We start from the raw sequence: 25,007 nt of genomic DNA, 5'->3' as shown, positions 1-25,007 counted from the left end.
TTTTTGTGACACTCCCAAACTATACCTTTATTTCTATCCTCGCAGCACGTGCCCGGTACTGGACTTTTCCTGTGCTAGCACTGGGTTGGATTGTCAAGGCACGTGTATTTATTTATACATTCTTATAAAGCTCACTCTATCTGAGGTTGGCTGCAGTTTAGCTGCAACCAGGCAAATTCAGATATGCCCATACACACAAAACATAACTAAAAACCAACACAGAATTACTATAGTTGTATAGCCTACCATGGTGAGTATACTGCTCATTAAAAGCCAGCTCCAGAGTTACAGGCCAGAGTCGAAGGTAAGTGTCTAGAACAAGGCAGCAGGGCGTTAATCGTTCATATAGCCTTCTAGAATGGGCAGTGAAAATCCCTACAGCCCCAGGGGTGCAGGGTAGTCCCACCTTCCAGAGGCCCCCTTTTAGTATCGAGCCTATAAATATATATGAGACATAGGAGTCTTGCAGGGCCCTCATTACATCCTGCAAGGGGGGCCTCAACGTGTTGTATTACACCACTGCTATAAGGCTGTTAGAGCATGCCACCCCAGGAAGGCTGAATGTCCAGATGAAAAAGCAGCCTCCTGGGAGAAGCAGGGTTTTAAAGCCCTCACGCCTCAGAAGCTTGAGTGCCTTTTACAGCTCTTGCTGTGTGTACCTGGCCATTGTGAGCGCGTGCACACAACAAGAGCTGTGAAAGTGGGAAGCATTCAGCTCAAGGCTTCTTGCACTCTGCCACACTGTTTTTCTTCCTTTGGGTAAAGCCTAGAGGACAGGAGCTGAGCAGAATCCCCCTTCCTCCTTCTGAGGCTTCAGTCACACTGACAGCAATGGAGTGAAGAGGAATGGCTTGTTGGTTGCCCTGGCCTACAGCTGATTTCTCACGCTCAGTCCCCATATCCTGTAGCCAAATATGACGTTACAACGCAAACAATTCCAACGCATGCTTTTACAATGCGGTTTTTACATTGCAACTACCATTACATCGCATGATTTCACTACGCATGCTTTTACAACACATTTGAAAAAACTACCATCACAACGCATTCCATTACAACGCATACCATTACAATGCATAATACTTTTAGGGCAACAGTAGGGTAAGTGTTGGATAGTGTAGGGGTAAAAATTACTATTCCCACTCCAGTGAGTGCAACAGTAGGGTAAGTGTTCGATAGTGTAGGGGTAAAAATTACTGTTCTCATCTACCCCAAAACCCATACCCACCCTAAAAGTAAATAATGATTATTACTTACCTGATAATGTGTTGTAATGGCATGCGTTGTAATAGTATGCGTTGTAATGGCAGGCGTTGTAGTGACATGTGTTGTAATGGCATGCGTTGTAATGGATGTTTCCCCTGTGGCCAGACAAGGGTGCAGAAGAGTCAGAGGACATGGATAAGGACATTGAAAAGTTAACATCAGTGGTCCTATACCAGTGTTTATGCACCACTGCTGCTCCACTATCTTCACTGGAGCGAGCAATATTCCAATGTTCAAATAAACAGAAAAAAATCCACTAAGTAGGTAGGTTTAGTAAAACTGTGATAGGCGCCTTGCATTCTCCCGCCTGCCTCCTCTACCAGCAGGCTGCCAGGGCAAGCAGTACGTGTCTTAAGGTGCAGGCTGTACTCACGCACGCAGCGTGCAGGCATGGTAAGGGGAGATGGGAGCTGTTCCTGGTCTAGCTTGTGTAGCCGTGACAGGGCAGATGTGCTAAAACCTCTGGAGCAGGGAGGTTTTGAGGCATGGGCAAATCGGGCGCTGGCCACGTTCCCCAGCCTTTCAGAGGGGGCCCTGATAGAGCCAACTCTGTTCTGCAGAGAGTCCTGCCCTGGTGATCTTGAATACCTCTTAAACAGATTGTTTTAAGTACTGTTTTCCTTTCATTTACTTTTAATGTGGGTGATGTGTGAGAGTCTATTAGCGACATTTTGCAGATATATGTTGTGTTTTTTTTGCACATGTTAGATACAGTGAACAACATTTAGCAGTGGAGCTCACAGTGTGGTAGTTGCACATACAGAGGTAGATACACGTCTTGAAATTCAGCAATCATATTCTACACGCAGAGCATCTGAGTATATCAATGGCTCACAGTCATCTGGAGAGAATGGGGGGGGTGAGTTGCGGGAGGCGGGAAGGGAGAGAGAGAAGAAACAACCGTGTGAGACTTCTAGAGTCCATGAAGTTTGTAAAGGGAGGCCCAAGGGTCCCCATATCCACCTGTCCCATCAGCAGCAGGGAACTGCGCTGTGGTCAGTTCTATGGGAGTGTCGTTACCTAGTGGAAACAAGTGCCATGAGTAAGGGAGTGACGAACAGATTGGGTACCGAGGGGACAACTGTGGGAGCTGGTAGTCACCTGTAGTGACCACTGGTATAGGGCACTAGGACCCTGTGGGTCACGGGGCAGTGACCAGGTCACTGGACAGGACTTCCTGTGGACGGACAGGAAGTGGGCAGTACATACACGAACGAAGACAAGAGCAGACGTGCCTATGACCAGCAGAACATACATGCTAATAAAGACGTGCACCAACCTTCACCCGGTGTCCAGTGTATTTCCTGACGATCGTGTGCACCACAATACGACATCTGGCGACGAAGGGTGTCTGAAGGATCGACGCGTGCCCATCACGAGAAAATAGCAGAAATATACCAGGAGCCCACCCTGGATTGGCGTCGCTACAAAGAAAGTGAGGAAGAGCGGGCCCAAAGAGAGCACGGTGATGCGGGAGCCCACCCCGACTGGCAGCAAGAATACCGACTGATCCGGTAAGCGCAAGGCTGAAGCGCGCGAAAGAAATACAAATTGGCGCGAGCTCTCGCGAGAGTCTCGGTGGCCATTTTGGGGTCAGGCGGTCTGGACCAATAGGAGAGCAGGAAAGTGGAGCGGCCATTTTGAAGTCAGGCGCAAGGGGATTGGACTGGAAATCTCGCGGGATTCTCGGCGGCCATATTAAGGTCAGGCGGATCGACCAATAGAAAGCAAGGAAAAACGGGCGGCCATCTTAAAAACAGGCAAAATCGAAAAACTGAAAAATAAAGGAAGTAAAGCACTGGAAAGGACAGAAAAGAAGGAAATAAGAAGGAAATTAAAAGGAAAATTGAACTAGAAGTGGAAATAAAAGGGCAATAGAAATAAAGTGCCCCACAAATAAGAGGAAACAAAGAGCAGCCATTAAAAAGGCAAGAATAACAAGAGATAGGAGCAAGAAAGAAAGAAAGAGAAACACGGCCACAACAAGTGGATAAAGGAAAAGAAAACAAGGATAAAATAACGAAGAACTAAAATAAAAGAAGTAGAAAAGGCAAAAAAAGGAAAGAGAAAAGCGAAAGAAAGAAAATGCCAGAAACAAAGCAAAGTGCACAATATCGCAGACCAATGCCTTTCAGTGTATCAGAACGACAAGTGGGTATACGATGGGAGAAGTGGATTGTGAAGTTTGAGCGATACATGGAGGCGACTGATGTACTAGATGAAAAGAAATTAGGGCTATTCCTAAACCTAGTGGGCGATGAGGTGGATGACCTCCTCATAACACTGCCAACGAGCGAAACAAAGAGCTACGAAAGTTTGATAAAATGTCTAACAACAAAGTTCGACCCTCAACGAAACATCGATTTTGAAAGGTATACTTTCAACATGGCATTTCAACAGCCGGAAGAGTCCATGGATGACTTTGCAACAAGGCTGAGAAAGCTAGTGGCCTATTGCGAATTCGACAAATATGACAATGAACAGGCCCTTCGCTTACGGTTGATAGAAGGCTGTCGCGACACAGACTTTCGCACAAGACTGCTTAAAGAACAAATTACTTTAGAGAAGATCCTAGATCTAGCGAGAGTGGAAGCAAGGGCAAAGATGCAAGCAAGGCAAATGGACCGAAGAGGAGAACAAGTGCACAGAATGACAGACACAAGCAAGACAAGTAACTGGAAGAGAGGACCAAAAGACAAAGAGACAAGGAAACAAGGTTCCCAATGCTACAGATGTGGTCTGGAATTTCCGCACAGAGGAGCATGCCCGGCGTTCGGGCAAACATGCAGGAAATGCAACAGAAGTAACCATTTTGCCACCATGTGCCAAGGAACGCAGTTCAAGAATGAACGGGGAAGACCAGGGAGACCAAGAACATCAACAAACAGACATGTACGACACATCGAAGCGGCTACCCGGAGCTCGTCTTTGGAGTCGGGAGAAGAGGAAGAAGAAGAAGAAACGGCTGGAAAGGTAGAACGCCTATATCTCATGTCTACCGATGAAGGGTATGTAGAAGAACACATCAGACTGGTGGATAGAAAGTCAATAAAGAAGACGGATTGGGTGACCATAGATGTAGGACCTCACCAAACAGAATTCGTGTTGGACAGTGGGGCCACGTGTAACATTATGTGTGCGACAGAATATGACAAGATGAAGAGGAAACCACCACTACAACCATCAAACATAAGAGTATTTATCTGGGGTGCACAAAACCCAGTAAAGAACATGGGGAAATTCACGGACACCATGACGCACAAAGGCAAGACGGTCACAGAAGAAATACATGTGCTACGAAGAGACATTCCCGCACCATGCCTATTGAGTAACGTAACAGCGAAAATAATGGGCCTACTGAAGATGATGTATCACATGTCGGACAAAGAGAACATAATACAAGAATACCCAAAACTAACGGAAGGACTGGGAAAGCTTAAAGGAAGACAAATAACTCTGCACATAAACGAAGCAGTCAGACCAGTAGCGCAGCATCACCGAAGGGTACCGATCCATCTGCAACCCCAGGTGGAGGAGGAAATAAAGGCACTACTAGAACAGGACATCATTGAGCCAGCAGAAGGGCCAACGCCATGGGTGTCCCCAATAGTGGCTGTACCGAAAAAGGACACTGCACAAATAAGAATATGTGTAGATATGAGGATTCCCAACACAGCCATCGAACGAGAGGGACATCCAGGGCCACATCTAGATGACATGATAAGCTGCCTGATGGGAATGAGAAAGTTCTCCAAGCTTGACCTGTGCAAGGGGTACCACCAACTGGAGCTGGATCAGCAGTCCAGATACATAACTACCTTCTCAACGCACCTGGGATTATTTCGATACAAAAGACTAAGCTTTGGAATATCGTCAGCAGCGGAAATATTCCAGGAAACGATCAGGCAGATCATTAGACTGATCAAAAACAGTTTGAACTACAGTGATGATATCTTGGTCTTTGGAAAATCAGACGAAGAACACGACAAGGCCTTGAGGGAAGTGTGCTCACAGCTAGTAGAGGTGGGCCTAACAGTAAACGAGAAGAAATGTGAACTGGGAAGAGAAGAACTAGTGTTCTTCGGACACATCTTTTCGAAGAGAGGGATGAGGCCAGATCGCAGCAAAATAGACACCCTTGAAAGAACAAAGGAACCAAAAGATGTCGCTGACGTGCGCTCATTCCTCGGCCTGGCCAGCTATTGCGCCCGATACATAAAGGACTTCGCGACAGTGAGCACGCCACTGAGAGAATTAACGAAGCAGGGCCAAAAATTTGAATGGACCACAGAGTGCCAAAAAGCGTTCGAAGAAATAAGGGCGGCAGTAACGGCAGTAGACCACCTAGCATATTTTGACCCGAGCCTATGCACCGAACTGACAGTAGACGCCAGCCCGGTAGGTCTGGGGGCAATACTAGCACAACACAAGCCGGGAAAGGACTCTCCTCGGCAGATAGTAGCCTACGGAAGCAAGAGCCTGTCGGACATTGAGAGAGCATACTCTCAACCAGAAAAGGAGAGCTTGGCAGTAGTATGGGCATGTGAGCACTATCACATGTTCATATATGGAAAACCATTCACGATAGTGACAGATCACCAAGCACTAGTGACCATCTACGGAAACCCAAACGCCAAAATACCACCAAGAATTGAAAGATGGGGGATCAGGCTGATGGACTACAACTTCAAGATTGTCCACAAACCTGGAAAAGACCAAAATCCAGCGGACTACATGTCACGACACCCGCTTCCCCATCAAAAAGGTGGCACCACAATGGCAGAAGAATATCTAAATTTCATCGTGAGACAAAACACTCCGGCATCAATAACAAGTGAAGAACTAGAGCGAGAAACAAAAGGAGACCCGACAATGAAAGCCATCGGAACGGTGGTGCGACAGCAGAGATGGAGACACATCAACAGCAACACTATGACAGAGGAAGGAGTCAATAAAGAAGAACTACTGGCATTCAAAAAGATAAGCGAAGAGCTGTCTGAAACAGAAAGCGGGGTCCTGATGAGGGGTTCAAGGATTGTAATACCAAAGAGACTGAGAAAGAGAACAGTTGAGCTAGCTCACGAGTCGCATCGAGGCATCGTGGCGACAAAGAAGATGTTGAGAGAAAAAGTGTGGTTCCCAGGGCTGGACAACATGGTGGAGGAAGAGGTATCACATTGTCACATCTGTCAAATAACAGAACCGACTGCCAAGCCGACACCATTGAAAATGTCGGAACTGCCACCAGCAGTATGGACCGAGTTAGCAGCAGACTTTTATGGACCATTAGAGAGTGGAAAATGTCTGCTTGTGGTCATCGACGAGTTTTCAAGATTCCCACTAGTGAGAGAAGTATCTTCGACATCAGCAAGCGCCACTTTACCAGTGCTAGATGACGTATTTGCCGCCTGGGGCTCACCACAAACACTAAAAACAGATAATGGACCTCCATTCTCGGGAGAGGAATTCCGTAGATTCATGGAATACTTGGGGATCAAGCATCGGAAAATAACTCAGTTGTGGCCACAGGCCAACGGAATGGCAGAACGTTTCATGGGGACGATCAAGAAAGCCATCCAGCGAGCAAAACTGACACAGATATCAATTGGACAAGCACTTTGTCAAGTGCTAAGGGACTATAGGAATACCCCTCACAGTTCCACTGGTAGATGCCCAGCAGAACTGGTGCTAGGGAGATCAAGCAAAACAAGGCTACCTCAACTAGAAGCAACAGAAAGCGCGAATAGAAGAGACATTGCTGAAAGAGATCACCAAGCAAAAAAGAAAATGAAAGACTACGCTGACAAAAGGAGAAATACATCTGAGCACCAACTAAACGAAGGAGATCTGGTGGTAGTGAGACAAAAACAGCAAAGGAAGTCAGACAGCCCATTCTCAAAAGACCCGTTGGTTGTGACTGACGTAAAAGGGTCAATGGTGACTGCGGTTTCAGACCATCAGAAAATAACAAGAAATAGTTCCCACTTCAAGGAGTTCAAAGTGGAAGAGGAGGAACGAGCGACAACGGCACCAAAGGTGGAAGAAAGAGAGCCAGGAACTAAAAGAGAGACAATATCACCAAACGAGGAAAACGGAGAACGAGAACAGAGCAGAGAACAAAGACCAAGAAGAGAGTGCAAGAAGACAAGAAGACTATTAGAAGAAATGTAAAGAGAATCTATCTCTCTCTCTTTATCTCTCTCTCTCTCTATCTCTCTCTCTCTCTATCTCTCTCTCTCTCTCTCTCTCTCTCTCTCCTTATCTCTTTTTCACTACCATGAGAATAATGCACCAAGTTTGTACATGTGTCAAAGACATTTGTTTGTGACAATAGGGGAGATGTAGTGACAACTGGTATAGGGCACTAGGACCCTGTGGGTCACGGGGCAGTGACCAGGTCACTGGACAGGACTTTCTGTGGACGGACAGGAAGTGGGCAGTACATACACGAACGAAGACGAGAGCAGACGTGCCTATGACCAGCAGAACATACATGCTAATAAAGACGTGCACCAACCTTCACCCGGTGTCCAGTGTATTTCCTGACGATCGTGTGCACCACGATACGACATCACCCATGGTGGTAGAATTGTGCAGGGGGTATGTGGGCTTGGCGCAGAGGTGAAGCAGCCCTGGACACGGGAAAGAGTGAAACCATGATTAACAGGGTGTCATCCATTAATGTTACACATGTGGGAGTGCTCAGTGCCTGAGTGGTCATGGTGGGAGTTCATCAGTCTTGGCTCCAACTGCAATCAAGAACATCTCGTAGTCCTCACTTGCGTGGGGTCATAGTCCCACAAAGCAGGATTCCGGGGAGGAGGTGAGGGGGTGTGTGGACAGTTCTGCCACTATTGAGGTAATTTCTGCCCATGTCTGTGATAATGGTGCGCCAGTCCATACCATGTGCATGAAATCAACATTCTGTGGTTTGCAATAGGGGCCCTCCGGGTAGATTGTTGGAAACATTCGTTGAATGCGAATCGGTGAGAGGTAAGTGAGGTGTTCCCTGCTGCCGACCCCAACACCACCCTCAGAGGAACACTCATCTACAGACCCCCTGGACTCCGGGCTCAGTTCAGCGACTCCATCGCCGACCTCGCCAGCACACAAGCACTGGCCTCCACGGATTACATCCTCCTCGGGGATCTGAACTTCCACCTCGAGAACAACAACAACGCCAACTCCAATACCCTGATCGACAACCTCGCCAACCTCGACCTCAGACAACTCGTCACTGCACCCACCCACGCCGCCGGACACACACTGGACCCCATATTCTCCACTAGCACCCACGTCATCTACCACCACACCACCGAGCTCCACTGGACCGACCACCACTTCATCCACTTCACCTTCAAGAAACCAACCACGCACCTCCACACCCAACTGATGCCCCACCGCTGCTGGAGCAAAGTGACCGAAAATCAGCTGACCACCACCCTCGCCCAGAACCCACCCACCGACCCCACCGACCCAGACGCCGCCGCACACATCCTAAGACAGTGGATCAACGACTGCGCCAACACCCACGCCCCGCTCAAGAAACCCTCCAACAACCACATCAGCAAGAGAGCCACCTGGTTCACCGACTGGCTCCAGACCTCCAAACGCGCATGCCGGAAACTAGAGAAGAAATGGCTCCACAAACGCACACCGGACAGCCACTCTGCCCACAAGGACGCCACTCCTAGACATCACCACTTCATCAGATTAGCCAAGAGATCCTCCTTCAAAGACCGGCTGGACAACAACGCACACAACAGCAAAGAGCTCTTCAGCATCGTGAAGGAACTCTCCAACCCCAGCGCCAACACCAATGAAGCCCCGCCCTCACAAGAACTGTGCGACTCACTGGCCACCTTCTTCCACCGCAAGATCGCTGACATCCACAACAGCTTCCACAACGTGACCGCCACAACTACGCCGGACTCCACCCACCCTGCAAACACCACCAGCCTGACCTACTGGGCCAACGCCAATGACGACGAGACACGAAAGGTTATGAACTCCATCCACTCAGGATCTCCGTCAGACCCGTGCCCACACCACATATTCAACAAAGCAAACGCAGTCATCTCTCCCCAACTTCGAAAGGTCATCAACATCTCCTTCGAACCAGCGACATTCTTGGACAGCTGGAAGCACGCCAAAATCAACGCCCTCCTCAAGAAGCCCAAGGCGGACCCCAAGGACCTCAGGAACTTCCAGTCCATCTCCCTGCTCCCGTTCCCGGCAAAGGCTGAACTCGGACAAGACTGATGTCCTCATCCTTGGACCCACCCCCTCTGCCTGGGACGGCTCCTGGCGGCCGACCACACTGGGAGCAGCACCAACACCCACCGACCACGCACGCAACCTAGGATTCATCCTCGACTCCTCCCTCTCCATGTCGAAGCAGGTCAGCGCCATCTCCTCCTCCTGCTACAACACCCTCTGCATGCTCCGCAGGATCTACAAGTGGATCCCGACCCAAACCAGAAGAACTGTGACACAAGCCCTCGTCAGCAGCCGGCTGGACTATGGCAACGCACTCTACGCAGGCATCCCAGCGAAACACCTGCGTCGACTACAACGCATCCAAAACGCCTCCGCTGACTGATCCTCAATGTCCCCAGCCACAGCCACATCACCCCACACCTGAGAGACCTACACTGGCTCCCCGTCAACATGAGGATCACTTTCAAGCTCCTCACCCACGCACACAAAGTACTCCACAACACCGGACCGGCCTACCTGAAAAGAAAACTCAGCTTCTACACCCCTACCCGCCAGCTCCGCTCCGCCAGCCTCGCCCTCGCACTACCCCCTGCACCCAACGAAAGACATCCGGCGGCAGATCTTTCTCCTACCTCGCGGCCAAGACCTGGAACGCCCTCCCGACCCACCTACGGCAGACCCAAGTCCTACTCACCTTCAGAAGACTCCTCAAGACCTGGCTCTTCGAGCAGTAAAGGCCCCCTCCTCAGAGCCTTGAGACCCTCACGGGTAAGTAGCGAGCTTAACAAATTATTTGATTGAGTGTATGTAGTTAACTTGGGTGAAACAAAACCTGGGATCATGGGAAACGTCTACTTGGCCAATCGTAGGGCACAAGCCCACGCTGCATCAGTAAGAGGCTGGTGGAGCACTGCGTCTCATCTGGCGCTAGCTCTCGTGACCTGGTCAGATGGAGTATTGTTAAGAGCAGAGTACAGAAATGTGATAGCTGGGACGGTGGCGGTTCGACCTCCCAGCACCCCAGCTCTCATGGGCCACCAGTTGTAGAACACAATATGATAGGAATTGTCCAGCATGCAGTCCATATGTCTTGACCATGTCTAGGAATGACATGAGTGTTCCCTAGTTATAGAGATCCACCACTTGTGTGATTGCAGCGTCGGTCCGTAGGTGTGAGTCTACACGCCTCAGTGTCCAGCGCAATAGGGACAAGTCTTAGATGGGGATGGGGAGAGTACGGTAGGGTGGGGCCTTTGGGGTGCAGATACCTGCATCCAAAAGTTCGGAATAGCATCATTAGACAGAATTCAAGTGCAGGGCGGATAGTGGAATCAGATAGTTAAGTGAATGTAGTCATTCCCTGCAGGACTGTGTGTGGACAAGCAAATATTCAGGGCTTTTCTGGCACCCAGCCAGGACATGCACCACTGAAGTTGTGCCGCAGCGTAGTATAACTCAAAGCTGGGCGTGTCCAGCTCACCTTCTGTGAGTGGGTGCTGCAGTGCAGACAGAGCCACCTAACGGCAGCCTGAGCTCCAAATTACCTCCAGCAGCAGTCCATTTAGTCACGAAAGAGGCTTCTGGGGAGCACGAGGGGTAGAGCTGCAAAATAATAAAACAAACAGGGAAGTAAGAGAATTTTTGAGATTGCGACCCAGCCCAAAGGGGACTGTGGAAGTGAGCGCCAAAAGGGGACCGATCGACGTATGGGTACAAGGGCCCTGTCTAGATTGCCTTCCCTGAGGTCTCGGTCTGAATGATATATCTGTGTACCCAGATTCTTGAAAGTGTCGTAACACCACTGCAGGCGTCACTCCAGGTGTTCCAGATGGTCATTGATCAATATGTGTGTCATAGGGAACACAAAGGGTTTGCACAAGTTTACCCGCAGGCCGGACAGTAAGTAAGTAAGTAAGTAACCCAGCATTTGTAAAGTGCAAACTAACCACCCCTAAGGTTCTTAAGACACAGGGGGCCATTGGGTGAAGTGAAGTCTTTCAGAATCTGCAGTAGGTCAGGGAGGGAAGATTCCACGTCATGTAAGAAGATTAGGACATCGTCAGCGTATAATGAAATTATGTGGTGCAGGTCCTACTCGGGTATGCCCAGTCAACAGCACGCTGGCGAAGCTGACAGGCCAAAGGTTCCATGGCAAGGGCAAAGATGATAGAAGATAGGGGGCAGCCTTGTCTTGTGCCCCTGCGGATAAGGAACTTATCGGAGAGCACCTGCCCTGTTTTAACTTGTGCCTCCGGATCGGCATAAAGGGTGTACACCCAACCTAAGATTCCCAGATCAAACCCCATGTTGATGAGGGCTGAGAATAAATATTTCCAGGCCACTGTGTCGAATTCCTTCTCGCTGTCCAACGACACTGCCACTTGGCCATGAGCATTTGATGGAGCACTATGCAGGAGGCGTAAGAGATGGCATATATTTATACATGTGCTGCGGCCCAGGATGAACCCAGATTGGTCCAGGTGGATCAGCAATTGTACAAGACAGTTGGCCAGGATCTTACCTATTATCTTGCAATCTAGATTAGGTAGGAATAAAGGATGATATGAGCGGACCTAAAGAGGATCTCTACATGGTTTTGGCAGGACTACTATGAGAGCCTCCTGGAGTGTGTCGGGCAGGTAACCATGCTCCCTGGTCTCATTAAAGATGTCCAGGAGGCGCTGTGTGGTCTGGGTGAGGAATGTGGCATAATACTCGATGGGTAGGCCTTCAGAACCAGGAGTTACCTCGGGTGATCTAGGACGTGGCAATGCATACCTCGTTTAAGCACAGAGGTTCATCTAATTCAGCTCTCTACAGTGCGTTCATGCATGAAAAATGTAAAGTGTCAAATAAACCACACAAGGCATGGGCCTACACAGCAGCCGTGGCAGAGTAAAGCTCGCTGTATTAATCCCGGAAGGCCCCATTAATATCCAAATGTGTGGACAGCAACATAACATCCCCCAATCTTATTGCAGTAATACAGGCCTGCTGCTGGTCCTGACATACCAGCCATGCCAACAAATTCCCCCACGGTCGCCCTCGGCATGCTGCAAGGACAAACGCCTCTTATAATCATGCTTGCTCAAAGTTTGTTCCCCTTGTGTAATTGTTTGAGCTGTTCACTGGTAGCTGCCTGATTGGCCAGTCCCATCTCCAGGAGGTGAAGGTCACGTTCAATGGTCAGAAGGTCCTCAGTCAGTCTCTTGCGTATCCCCCACATAGTTGAGAGGCAGTGGCCTCGTACCACCACCATATCGGCATCCCATTCAACAGCACGGAGAGATGCTAGTGCCACTGTTAAGCGTGGAATAGCGTTCTATACATGGGTCGAGGTTCACACGAAAGAGTGGATTGGACAAAGCGTCTGCCTCAAGGAGTCATGTGAGTATAAGGGGGCAGGAGAGTCCCCATCAAACAGTTGGCATCAGACGAGAGTGGTCGGACCGAGTGCGGGCCAGGTACTCTACTTCGGCCAGTTGAGTGCCGAGATGGGGCTTACAAAGTAAGAGATCCATTCTGGTGTGAACATTGTGTACGAGGGAATAGAGTATTTGTGATCTATCGGGTGTATGGGGCGCCAGACATCATGCAGATGCATGTGGGTCACCCACTGACAGAGATGGTGGGCAGCGCATTCGGAAGGTGTCGCTCGGAGCTGGGGCATACAGCAATCCAAAGCCACGTCGAAGACACAATTAAAGACTCCACCCCAGAAGGGGAAAGAGAATGGGTCACAAAGGAGTGCCGGGTTAAAGTGTCATGGATCTCACACTGGCAGGTGTTGGGGGCATATACCGCAGCAAGGGTCAGGAGGGAACAGTCCAATCGACTCTCCATCACCAAATAGCTGCCTTACATGTCTATTTTCTGGGTAGGTACAAAAGGGGGTGGTGATGGACGGAGCATCTGAACCAATCAAACACCCAGGGAAGGCATGGCTTGGCAGTTCGGGCTGGACTGTTCCCATGAGGCACAGGGTCAGACTGATTTGCATATGGCCATGTCTGACCTGGGGTGGCAGAGTGGGCTAAAGAACGTTGATGAATTAATCTCTCAGTCTGTTGACTGGGTGTGAGTGTTTGATTGGTTCAGATGCTCCGTCCATCACCACCCCCTTTTGTACTGCTTTGTTCGCCATAAGTTGGCAGGGTATGCTCAGACGTGAGTCCCTTGCTCACTTTGCCACTGGATTCAAGCAAGCCTGGCTGAAGACGGCGGTAATGCCAGAAACCGGTCCTAGGAAGCTTGTTTCTGGTCCAGGGAAGGCATGGCTTGGCAGTTGGGGCTGGACTGTTCCCATGAGGCTCAGGGTCAGACTGATTTGCATATGGCCATGTCTGACCTGGGGTGGCAGAGTGGGCTAAAGAACGGTGATGGATTAAACCCAGATTTGTTGACTGGGTGTGAGTGTTTGATTGGTTCAGATGCTCCGTCCATCACCACCCCCTTTTGTACCACTTTGTTCGCCATAAGTTGGCAGGGTATGCTCAGATGTGAGTCCCTTGCTCACTTTGCCACTGGATTCAAGCAAGCCTGGCTGAAGACAGCTGGAATGCCAGAAACCAGTCCTAGGAAGCTTGTTTCCGGTCCAGGAAAGGCATGGCTTGGCAGTTCGGGCTGAACTGTTCCCATGAGGCAAAGGGTCAGACTGATTTGCATATGGCCATGTCTGACCTGGGGTGGCAGAGTGGGCTAAAGAACGGTGATGGATTAAACCCAGATCTGTTGACTGGGTGTGAGTGTTTTATTGGTTCAGATGCTCCGTCCATCACCACCCCCTTTTGTACCGCTATGTTCACCATAAGTTGGCAGGGTATGCTCAGATGTGAGTCCCTTGCTCACTTTGCCACTGGATTCAAGCAAGCCTGGCTGAAGACGGCTGTAATGCCAGAAACCGGTCCTAGGAAGCTTGTTTCAGCTCCAGGGAAGGCATGGCTTGGCAGTTCGGGCTGGACTGTTCCCATGAGGCACAGGGTCAGACTGATTTGCGTATGGCCATGCTTGACCTGGGGTGGCAGAGTGGGCTAAAGAACGGTGATGGATTAAACCCAGATCTGTTGACTGGGTGTGAGTGTTTGATTGGTTCAGATGCTCCGTCCATCACCACCCCCTTTTGTACCACTTTGTTCGCCATAAGTTGTCAGGGTATGCTCAGATGTGAGTCCCTTGCTCACTTTGCCACTGGATTCAAGCAAGCCTGGCTGAAGACGGCTGTAATGCCAGAAACCGGTCCTAGGAAGCTTGTTTCCGGTCCAGGGAAGGCATGGCTTGGCAGTTCGGGCTGGACTGTTCCAATGAGGCAAAGGGTCAGACTGATTTGCATATGGCCATGTCTGACCTGGGGTGGCAGAGTGGGCTAAAGAACGGTGATGGATTAAACCCAGATCTGTTGACTGGGTGTGAGTGTTTTATTGGTTCAAATGCTCCGTCCATCACCACCCCCTTTTGTACCGCTATGTTCACCATAAGTTGGCAGGATATGCTCAGACGTGAGTCCCTTGCTCACTTTGCCACTGGATTCAAGCAAGCCTGGCTGAAGACAGCTGTAATGCCAGAAACCGGTCCTAGGAAGCTTGTTTCCGCTCCAGGGAAGGTATGGCTTGGCAGTTCGGGCTGGAGTGTTCCCATGAGGCACAGGGTCAGACTGATTTGCGTATGGCCATGTTTGACCTGGGGTGGCAGAGAGGGCTAAAGAACGGTGATGGATTAAACCCAGATCTGTTGACTGGGTGTGAGTGTTTGATTGGTTCAGATGCTCCGTCCATCACAACCCCCTTTTGTACCACTTTGTTCGCCATAAGTTGGCAGGGTATACTCAGACAGGAGTCCCTTGCTCACTTTGCCACTGGATTCAAGCAAGCCTGGCTGAAGACGTCTGGAATACCAGAAACCGGTCCTAGGAAGCTTATTTCCGGTCCAGGAAAGGCATGGCTTGGCACTTTGGGCTGGACTGTTCCCATGAGGCACAGGGTCAGACTGATTTGCATATGGCCATGTCTGACCTGGGGTGGCAGAGTGGGCTAAAGAACAGTGATGGATTAAACCCAGATCTGTTGACTGGGTGTGAGTGTTTGATTGGTTCAGATGCTCCGTCCATCACCACCCCCTTTTGTACCACTTTGTTCGCCATAAGTTGTCAGGGTATGCTCAGATGTGAGTCCCTTGCTCACTTGCCACTGGATTCAAGCAAGCCTGGCTGAAGACGGCTGTAATGCCAGAAACCGGTCCTAGGAAGCTTGTTTCCGCTCCAGGGAAGGCATGGCTTGGCAGTTTGGGCTGGACTGTTCCCATGAGGCACAGGGTCAGACTGATTTGCATATGGCCATGTCTGACCTGGGGTGGCAGAGTGGGCTAAAGAACAGTGATGGATTAAACCCACATCTGTTGACTGGGTGTGAGTGTTTGATTGGTTCAGATGCTCCGTCCACCACCACCCCCTTTTGTACCACTTTGTTCGCCATAAGTTGTCAGGGTATGCTCAGATGTGAGTCCCTTGCTCACTTTGCCACTGGATTCAAGCAAGCCTGGCTGAAGACGGCTGTAATGCCAGAAACCGGTCCTAGGAAGCTTGTTTCCGCTCCAGGGAAGGCATGGCTTGGCAGTTTGGGCTGGACTGTTCCCATGAGGCACAGGGTCAGACTGATTTGCATATGGCCATGTCTGACCTGGGGTGGCAGAGTGGGCTAAAGATTGGTGATGGATTAAACGCAGATCTGTTGACTGGGTGTGAGTGTTTGATTGTTTCAGATGCTCCGTCCATCACCACCCCCTTTTGTATCGCTTTGTTCGCCATAAGTTGGCAGGGTATGCTCAGACGTGAGTCCCTTGCTCCTTTGCCACTGGATTCAAGCAAGCCTGGCTGAAGATGGCTGGAATGCTAGAAACTGGTCCTAGGAAGCTTGTTTCCGGTCCAGGGAAGGCATGTCTTGGCAGTTCGGGCTGGACTGTTCCCATGAGGCACAGGGTCAGACTGATTTGCATATGGCCATGTCTGACCTGGGGTGGAAGAGTGGGCTAAAGAACGGTGATGGATTAAACCCAGATCTGTTGACTGGGTGTGAGTGTTTGATTGGTTCAGATGCTCCATCCATCACCACCACCTTTTGTACCACCTAGTTTCTGGGTAGCCACAATATTTGGAACTCCCAGTGCTATCCAAATTAGAACCCCACAGGCAGAGGAAGAGGTTGTGGTGCCATGTGCCTGTCCCCACCAATGCGCTCAGAGTGTGTGTAATTCAGTGGCGGTGCAGTGTGTTTCATGAAGCATTGCTTTGTGGACATGCTGTCTATTGAGGTAAGCATATATACGATAGCATTTCATTGGTGTAGCCGTGTCACGTTAGTTCCAGGTCATGATATGATATTGTGGTACGTGTATGGTCATCTGGAGGTTAGTCATATGGAGTGTGTCATGCATCAAGAAAGAAGAGGTGCGCAATACGCTGTCCTATTCACCAGCCCACCCAGAAATGCGCGTGCAGTAAAGGGTGAACCCAGATCATGGCGGTAAGTATTGAGGGTCAAACCGGACTCTAGTAGAGGAACTTGTGAAAACGTAACAATAATATAAAAACATAATCCCCCCCAGGACAATTGCCACGCAGGCCCCGTCCAGTTAAACAATCCTAGGCCAGGCGACAAGGGCAGCAAGAAGATCAAAAAAAGCTATACAGCATTGAAACACAGTCCACGTACAAGCTTGCAGGAAGCCTGGTTTCGGATTAGGGGGTGTAAGCGGCAGTGATGCCGTAACAGCAACATCTAAGGGATGAATAGTGTGGGCCCAGTTAGTGTAAACATCTCTTGGTGCCATGCTCATGGTATTCTACTTACAGGTCAGCAGCAAGCGATGCGGGGCTCTAGCCAGCGTTGGATCTTCTTCTCAGCTCCCTAGTATTACTTACAGATAATCTGCCAACCAGGGAGTCACCTTCGATCAGTGTGAACCCTGCCTGATGAGATGAGGCCACCACAGTCCGACCCCGACTCTGAAGGGTGACTGTCCTGCAGGAATGGCAAAGTGGTTTGCACTGTGAAGGATGGCCTCCGCCACTGCTCGGCCTGCTCCTCCACCGATTGGTCTTTAGAAGGTCATGCTCTCGGTGGGCGGCGTCTTTGCCGCTTCAGCTAGGGATCAAGCCAGGCATCCTCAGGTCGCTCCAGGGACATCAATTCCAACAAATCCTTCGCGTGGAGCCATGTCCAGGCGTCTTCTGGGGATTGAAAGATGTGGGTCACTTCCTCACCAATAACACGTAGGTTAGTGGGGAATAAGAGTGCATAATTGATGTCCAGTTCCCAAAGCCTTTGTTTCGCACGTAAGTTCGAGCCACTACGGCGTTGCACTTCCAGTGTGAAGTCAGGGTAGGCCGAGATCTGAGCATTTTCAAATGTCCATGAGCCTTTGGTGCGATATCTCTGCAGGAGTAGGTCATGATCGCGGTAGTTGAGACGCACTATGATGGGGTGGGTTGAGCACCCGGGAGGGGGGCGGCCTGGGGCACAGTGCGCTCTCTAGATTGAAAAGGAATTTGGTGCCTTGCCATCAAGAACATTTTTCACCAGCCATTCCGTGAGGAACAGTTCCATGCTGGGAACCTCCGAACATTTCAGGAAGCCCAGCCAGTTGATGTTGTTGCGCCTGGACCTGCCCTCAGCAGCTTCTGCTCTATGGTGTAAGAGGGCAATTTCCGCTTCCACCTTCTTCAGGCGTTACTGCAGTTCCTTGTTGGAGGGGTGAAAGACTGCCTGGGCAGATTCAGTCTCGTCCACTCGGTCCGTCAATTTGCGATGGTCAGCGCGCAGTAGGTTCACCTATTTGAGTGAGTGCTGCAGTTCGACTCGCACAAGGGTAGGCATGTAGGCAGCAGCAGCCAGGAGAGCAAACGCCGTGGTCCAAGCAGCAGCATGCAGTCATGCTACTTAGCTGTCAGACAGGTACAGCACCCACACGGCCAATATGCACTCAGAATGGCAACACCCACCAGCAGTCCAAGGTGGAGATCCCCAGGTGGACGACCCCTCAACGTCCCTCAAGGTTGCAGGTATTGCAGGAGTGACAATCCCGAGGCTGTATAACAGATGCAGCCCTACAGGAGCCGATCACCCCAGAGCGATGTGTTAAGCAGGCCGTTGGTGGACGTGATTGTCAAGCAGGTCTGCGGGCTCTCCCCAAGGGGTCGCAAATAATGTGGACGAGCCTGCCGAGCCGATACTGCAGGTAGAGCCAAGTGTGGTAGAAGATGAGTGGGCACCACCCGACAGGCTCATGCATGGGGTACAGTTCGGCGGTGATTCTAGGGCCCACCTTGCTCTGATCCAACGTCTTCATCTCTCAGCACCACGACGCACAGGGTCCAGGAGGGAAAGGTCCACTGTGCGGTCCGCGCCATGGTGTCATGAGGCCGCTTGCTGTCTAAAGCCAAAAGGAACAGTCCACAGATGTGCCTTCAGGGGAAATGTGAGGAAATCAAGGTCATCACAGGGCCGTCCACCGCAAGGTCTCAATCACCAGTTGGGTGGCGGCAGGTTCCACCCTCCGGTGTGGGCTACAGGTAGGGCCTGTACCGCAGCCAGTTAGTTTCAAGCTGGCTTTAGCTCCCACACAATAGTGCTGTCGGCGATAGGCAGTGGGGCACCCAACTTGCTCTAGGGGTTTATTCTGATCACCGATAGGGGCTGCAGACAGAGTAGCTTCACTCCAGCAGGACCTTGCGGCGTGCGGGTGCAGAAGTCACGGGTGCCTGCATCTGCCACTCGGGTCATGAGAACATTGATGGGGTGCGCCTTGAAGGCACCTTGGCAGCACCCACATGACAAGTGGAGCACCAATGGCACCCCAGCACCATACGCACCAACAGTGGGCCCAACAAGTCCAAGAGTCTGGTAGCCATAGGAATCTGCCCGGACCACCTGGGTTTTGCTGCCTGGAGTGCCAGGTGCTGCAGCACCCGCTGCCCTCAGTCAGGCCTCGCCCTCCTTCTGTTTCACCCGGGGGCAGTGCTTGAAATGGAAAAATAGAAGTGCAGGTACTCTGTGCCAGAGTACCTGCTTGTTTCTTAGAAGTGCCGGTACTCTCCAATTAAAGGTATTGCATTTCTCCTCCTCAAAATAAAAAAGTGCTGGTACTCCGTACCGGACAGTACTGGCCAATTTAAAGCACTGCCCTGGGTCAGGGTCCCCCTCAGCTCTCTGGATGCCACGCCGGGCAGGCCGTAAGATGCGAGCCCTCACACCTTGCGATCACGCCTTGCCCACCCACAGACAGGCAGTAGCCTGGTCCGAAGTCCGCAGCGAGCCAGCAACGGGCGTCCTGTAGTTATGCCTAGCCGGGCCACAATTCAGGGTAGGCCTCACACCAGTGCAGTGGCTGCCAACATTGGTGGAGCCATGGGAGATGAGTCAGGGCTTCGGAGGGTGCCCAATTAGGCTTGCCACTTATTGATCTGAATGGAAGGAATAACAGCCGGATATTTGGTGTGCCACTGCGGGGCTCCAGATTACACGTCTGGCTCCGTCACCACTTTGGCCATGATCTCCCCTGATAAATGTTGTGTTTATGTTTCATGCATTATCCTTTTAAAAAAAAGTTTCTTTGAGAAATGGGAGGGTGTCACAGAGATTATATGCAGCAATTTTAGTGAGCTGCTGCTGTGTAACAATATTGAAAACAGAACTCACTATTCCTGAATATTAGATGTAAACACATTAAGAATCTGACGGCGTGTGCCTGTGCACTGTCAGTGACCTGGCTAAATAGGCATGAAAGAGCTGAAACTGGATCATAAATTCAAAGCTGTTCTGAACAGGGGCCCCAAAATACATTTGGCCAAGGGCCCCCAAATCCTTTAGATGTCCCTGCTTTGTAGTGTGGAGCAGGAGCTCTGTTTCCTGTTTCTCCTCCAACATGACATGGCAGGTGGTCAGCCCACATGCTGCGTCAAGCACCCAGCATCTCGGTCATAAAGAAACATGAATTGCCTCCACTCGCACCTGGCATCCCAACAGGTACATGCCAAGGCGGCCTTATTTGCATTTGCACCTTAGGATCCTGTCCAGTGCAGGGAGTGGGCCCTGTGTCTACTTAATGGGACAGTTCTGTGTTTTTTTTGTTTATTTTTAAATCTTCTTCCATTAAACTTTTTTAAAGTGAATGTGACATGAGGAGCAGATGTGGAGGGGGGTCCTCTCAGTTTCTGATGTTTCAAGGAAAACGATATCAATATAAATAAACAAGAAATGCAGGTCACTTTTAAAAGGGTATTGTGTGCAATATGTCCTTTGCTCTCATACTTTGATACGTGACATATTCAATTATAATGGTTTAATATGTGTGCATGGGAGATCTTTCGGTGTGCTTTCAATGGGGGGCACATCACTTATTTAGTTACCAACTATCTGCTCACTTAAGAAAATGACTGGCACTCTCATATATAAAGTATGGCAGTTCTACAAAAAGGAACTGCAGCTGTCCCGTTAAAAGAAGGTCAGTACTGCAGCTAAGCGCCAAACCATAGCCGCGGGAGTGCGAGCTGAAAAGTGCCAGTGCTGTGTTTCGTGAAGTGCTCCACAGGTACAGGTCACCCAGCATCCCACATCTCTTACAAAACAATTCAAAGTCTGGGTAAAGAAAACTTTTCAACATAACACCCTTGAAAATCCCAATTCAGTTATTTTATTATGATTTGGAATTCCAATGAATTCCACATAAAATACAAATAAAACATCATTTCGTACACATCATAATATTTAAAGCATACAAATACAACTTCAATTTTCTTCGAATACACCCGAGAGTACCTAGATACTTTTCTTAATTAGACTCTGCACTATGGGGAACAACACAGATCAGTGTCTAAAACAAAGATTACAATTTCAGATTCTCTACATTGCAACCTCCCTGGCATAAAAAACTCTTTTCTTCCATTAAGTTCTTCGCTACGATGATTAAAAACTTTTTTACGGAGATGAACAGGGAGCAGCAATAGCAGCAACATTTTTATAAAGTGCATATTAAAGTGCTAATGCTTTACTTAAAGTGCCAATGCATTGAAACCCTATTCTAGAGCATTTCTCACAAATAACTATCTAGATGCTATAAATCCATATGCATGATAAATTAACTATCTTACAGGGATGCTAGTATGGAATAAAAATTGTATATAGATTGTCCTATTTAATAACTGATTAAAATGCTTGAAGTGTGTAAAAACGAAATAATACATAGAATCACAACGCACAGTACCCTTGAAAATCCCGATTGCTCACACATTCTTAATTTTCTTTGCATGCAACGAGGCATCCGTTTTAAAAGGCCTTCTCTAAAAATGGTCAGCATCCTGCCACTTATCAGGCAAGGATACGTTTTTATGCGCTTAACACACGTCCTTCTAATGATGCTCATACAAAAGGCAGCAATTCAAAAAGCAGTACTGAATGGAACCGGTCTGAAGCGTCGAAGCTTCTTCAGTAACTGTGGCAGTATGGTGATAAAATGCAGGTCTATCACAATTGAGTGAGATGACAGTTATATCGCAGGTCACTGGGTGCCTTCATTCCAGCTGAACACCCCAGAAGAGACTGTCCCCATTCCTTTATCCAATATCGGTTTCATTTTTATTACAATGCCCCACATGCCACATCTGTTTATTTTTGCAGAATCTTGGGTTTTAGCGCATTGCTTTTAGCTTCTCAGATGAACTACTAGGTGTCTTTTAGAAAAAAAGCCACTGTTTAGCTACAAAATCAGCAAAAGTCACACACACAAAACAGTTTAGGAAAAAACCAAGGCAGCATGATATTGGTTGCAATGTATGGAAAAAACGAAAGAGTCAACAGTAACGGTTTGAATTTCAGGAAAAATATCAATCATTGCCAGCTCCGTACTCATACAATATATTTTTTTAACTAAAATGGAGGCTGATAGCGCTACATCCGTTTCTCCTCTGAGTCCTGCACTGCCACTGCTATAAGATTTATGCATCACACAGGTTTTCTTTTGAGGCAGATTCACGAACCGGCAGGTAACACCAGTTACCACTAGATGGAGCTATACAATGCTGCCTCAAAATATGTCCAGGTAGATTGTCCATCTTCGAACCAAGGGCCATATGTATCAAGCAAATTAGCAATCGCAAAGGCCTTTGCGAATGCTAATTTGCTAAATGGAATGTCGAAACATTTTCGCAGCAAAATAAGGAATTGCAAAATTTGCCATTCCTTATTTTGCGATTGCACTTAAGGAATCGCAAATTTAGCGATTCCTTAAATGCAATGTATCAAATAAAAATGTATGCAAAAATGCCCATAAGGAATCGCAAATTACCACCAACTTCTAGTTGGTGGTAAGTTGCGAATTCTTTTGGAAAAGCAATTTATTTTAAATCCAAAGGTGGCATATGACGCTCATACATGCCCTTAGGGCATGTATGTGCGCCATATGCCCACACATGTCATTTTCAGGGGTGCAGCCGGGTGTTCTTGTGACACCCCTGCACCCTTGAAAATATTCCTAAATTGTGATTAGCAAATTGCTAATCGCAAATTTCCCCTTAATTCCTATGGGCCTCCTGGCCCATAGAAATGAATGGGAAATTTGCGATTAGAAATTTGCTAATCACAATTTAGGAATGTTAAGGAATCGCTAAAAAGAAGCGATTTCCTACATACATACCATTTTGCGATTTCTAAATAGCGATTCCTTAAAAATTGCTATTTAGGAATCGCAAATTGGCATGATGATACAAATGGCCCCAAATCCCTACGGACTGGAGAGGAAACCGAAAGGGCGCCCCGAAAAGCTTCTGATAGACCTGTGATCTGTCCGGCTACATCCCTTGTAGTTATGAACACTCCTCTGACCAAAGGCGGGATAAGATTTCTTCTCTTCAAGGAAAGCGCCCTTCCTTACTTGAACCAAAGGCATCCTCTGCAAGAGGTGAGCAGGCCAGCTAACCTTCAGGGAGAGGCAGGCCTAGCCAGTGCCTAGGCAAGGGTCGAGCTGGGCTGTAAGAGACCAAGGATGAGACGAACCCTGAACACATTTGACATGTAAATGATAGAGCAAATGTCACGTAAAAATATTCTTCCTAAATGCTTGAGTTTTCTTTGGTACATTTGATTATATGTATTTTTATTTTATATATTTTAACGTGAAAACAAAATAAAGGATTGAAAATATACGTTCACCCAGCTCGGTCCTGTTCATTTGATATGGATGCTTCTCATTGTCTCAAAGGACATTATTTGTAATTAATAAGAAATACTTTGTTGATGGGTGCTGATTCCACAGTGTATGTTGTTTTGTTTAGGACTTTGTCCTTGAAAGGAACTTATAGGGTTGTGTTCCTAGGTTTCTTAAGCACCATCATATCACTCAGGAGTCACTGACTACGACAGGTGCAGGTACTTTGCTCCAACCCTTTTTTTGCTAGTTTGTTGCCATATTTTAATTTTTATTTAATGCGATTTTATATAGCGCGAACTTTACCCAAAGGTGTCAGACCGCCTTACATAAGAACCAGTTGCAAAACATAAGGATTTAGGATTACATGCGTTACATAAAAGATACAAACAGAAAAAAATTGCAAATGTACAAGATGTAAAGTCACACAGGGAAGAGACACAAACAGAAAGAAAAAATTACAAATGTACAAGTAGTAAAGTCACTCAAGGAAGAGATACAAATGGATATACTCTAAGAGTCACATAGGAATGGTAGAAAGTACAAAGGTCTACTGCATATCCTGACCGCATCTGATCAAATTAATAGTTTGTAAACGTGGCCTCCCTCTTTCTCTCTGTGCCCTACTGTCACTACCACGAGTGACCCAAGAGAAGCCAGTTTTTCCTGTGTACACTATGTGTGCCCGATATTATCCTTAAATATGCATAGTCGAGTGAGGCATACACAAGTGAAGGTTTTTGTAATTTTTTTATAAATTCATGATATCTGTTTTAAAAGATATTTTTATAAAGGTGTTGTATAAGGTTTATATAAAAAATGATGGAACTATGTATTTTATTAAAATTGTTGAGTCAGGGTTTTTGTAAGGCGCACATGCCAAGCTGAAAGATGAATTACTTCATGGAGCTCTCAGATGTTACGGTCTAATTGAGAGACAGTGAAGTAATGCGATTTGCATAGGATCACCTGGGCTGCTCAAGAGGTGAAATTCAAAGATAAATGCACGGGTGAGGGGACCCATAAGTCTCTCTCTCTGGAAAACACTGAACTCTTTTTTCATTTCAGTGGAGGATCTTTCAAATGGGAACAAGGATGTGGTTCCTGGCAAAATGAGGTAAGAATCAGAGCTTTGTATGCAGGAGTAGTGGTGTAAGATCCCTGTATTTAAACTCCTGATTCCCACTACCCTAATGCTTCCACATCATGGATTACAGTTTGTTCCACATGTACCTGGTTATTTCCTGTACAGGATGTGTTGTTAATCCCTCAGTGAATGCTTTCTGACTTCCCATATTTGGTGGCCAATTTGCCGTATTCTATACATTGTT

The 25,007-nt window shown here is 48.3% G+C and overlaps 1 protein-coding gene across 1 annotated transcript in view; it reads left to right on the top strand.

Moving 5' to 3' along the window:
* Positions 1–25,007, top strand: part of TAC3 (tachykinin precursor 3) — a 243,724-nt gene that overhangs the window by 210,709 nt on the left and 8,008 nt on the right. The window contains exon 6 of the mRNA XM_086936403.1: positions 24,745–24,793. Within this exon, the coding sequence (XP_086792529.1) occupies positions 24,745–24,793 (49 nt within the window). The remainder of the gene's footprint in view (positions 1–24,744; positions 24,794–25,007) is intronic.

The sequence above is a fragment of the Lissotriton vulgaris genome, chromosome 1_1, assembly GCF_964263255.1.
Source record: "Lissotriton vulgaris chromosome 1_1, aLisVul1.2, whole genome shotgun sequence".
NCBI lineage: Eukaryota > Metazoa > Chordata > Amphibia > Caudata > Salamandridae > Lissotriton > Lissotriton vulgaris.
This window is presented reverse-complemented; position numbering and strand designations above follow the sequence as displayed.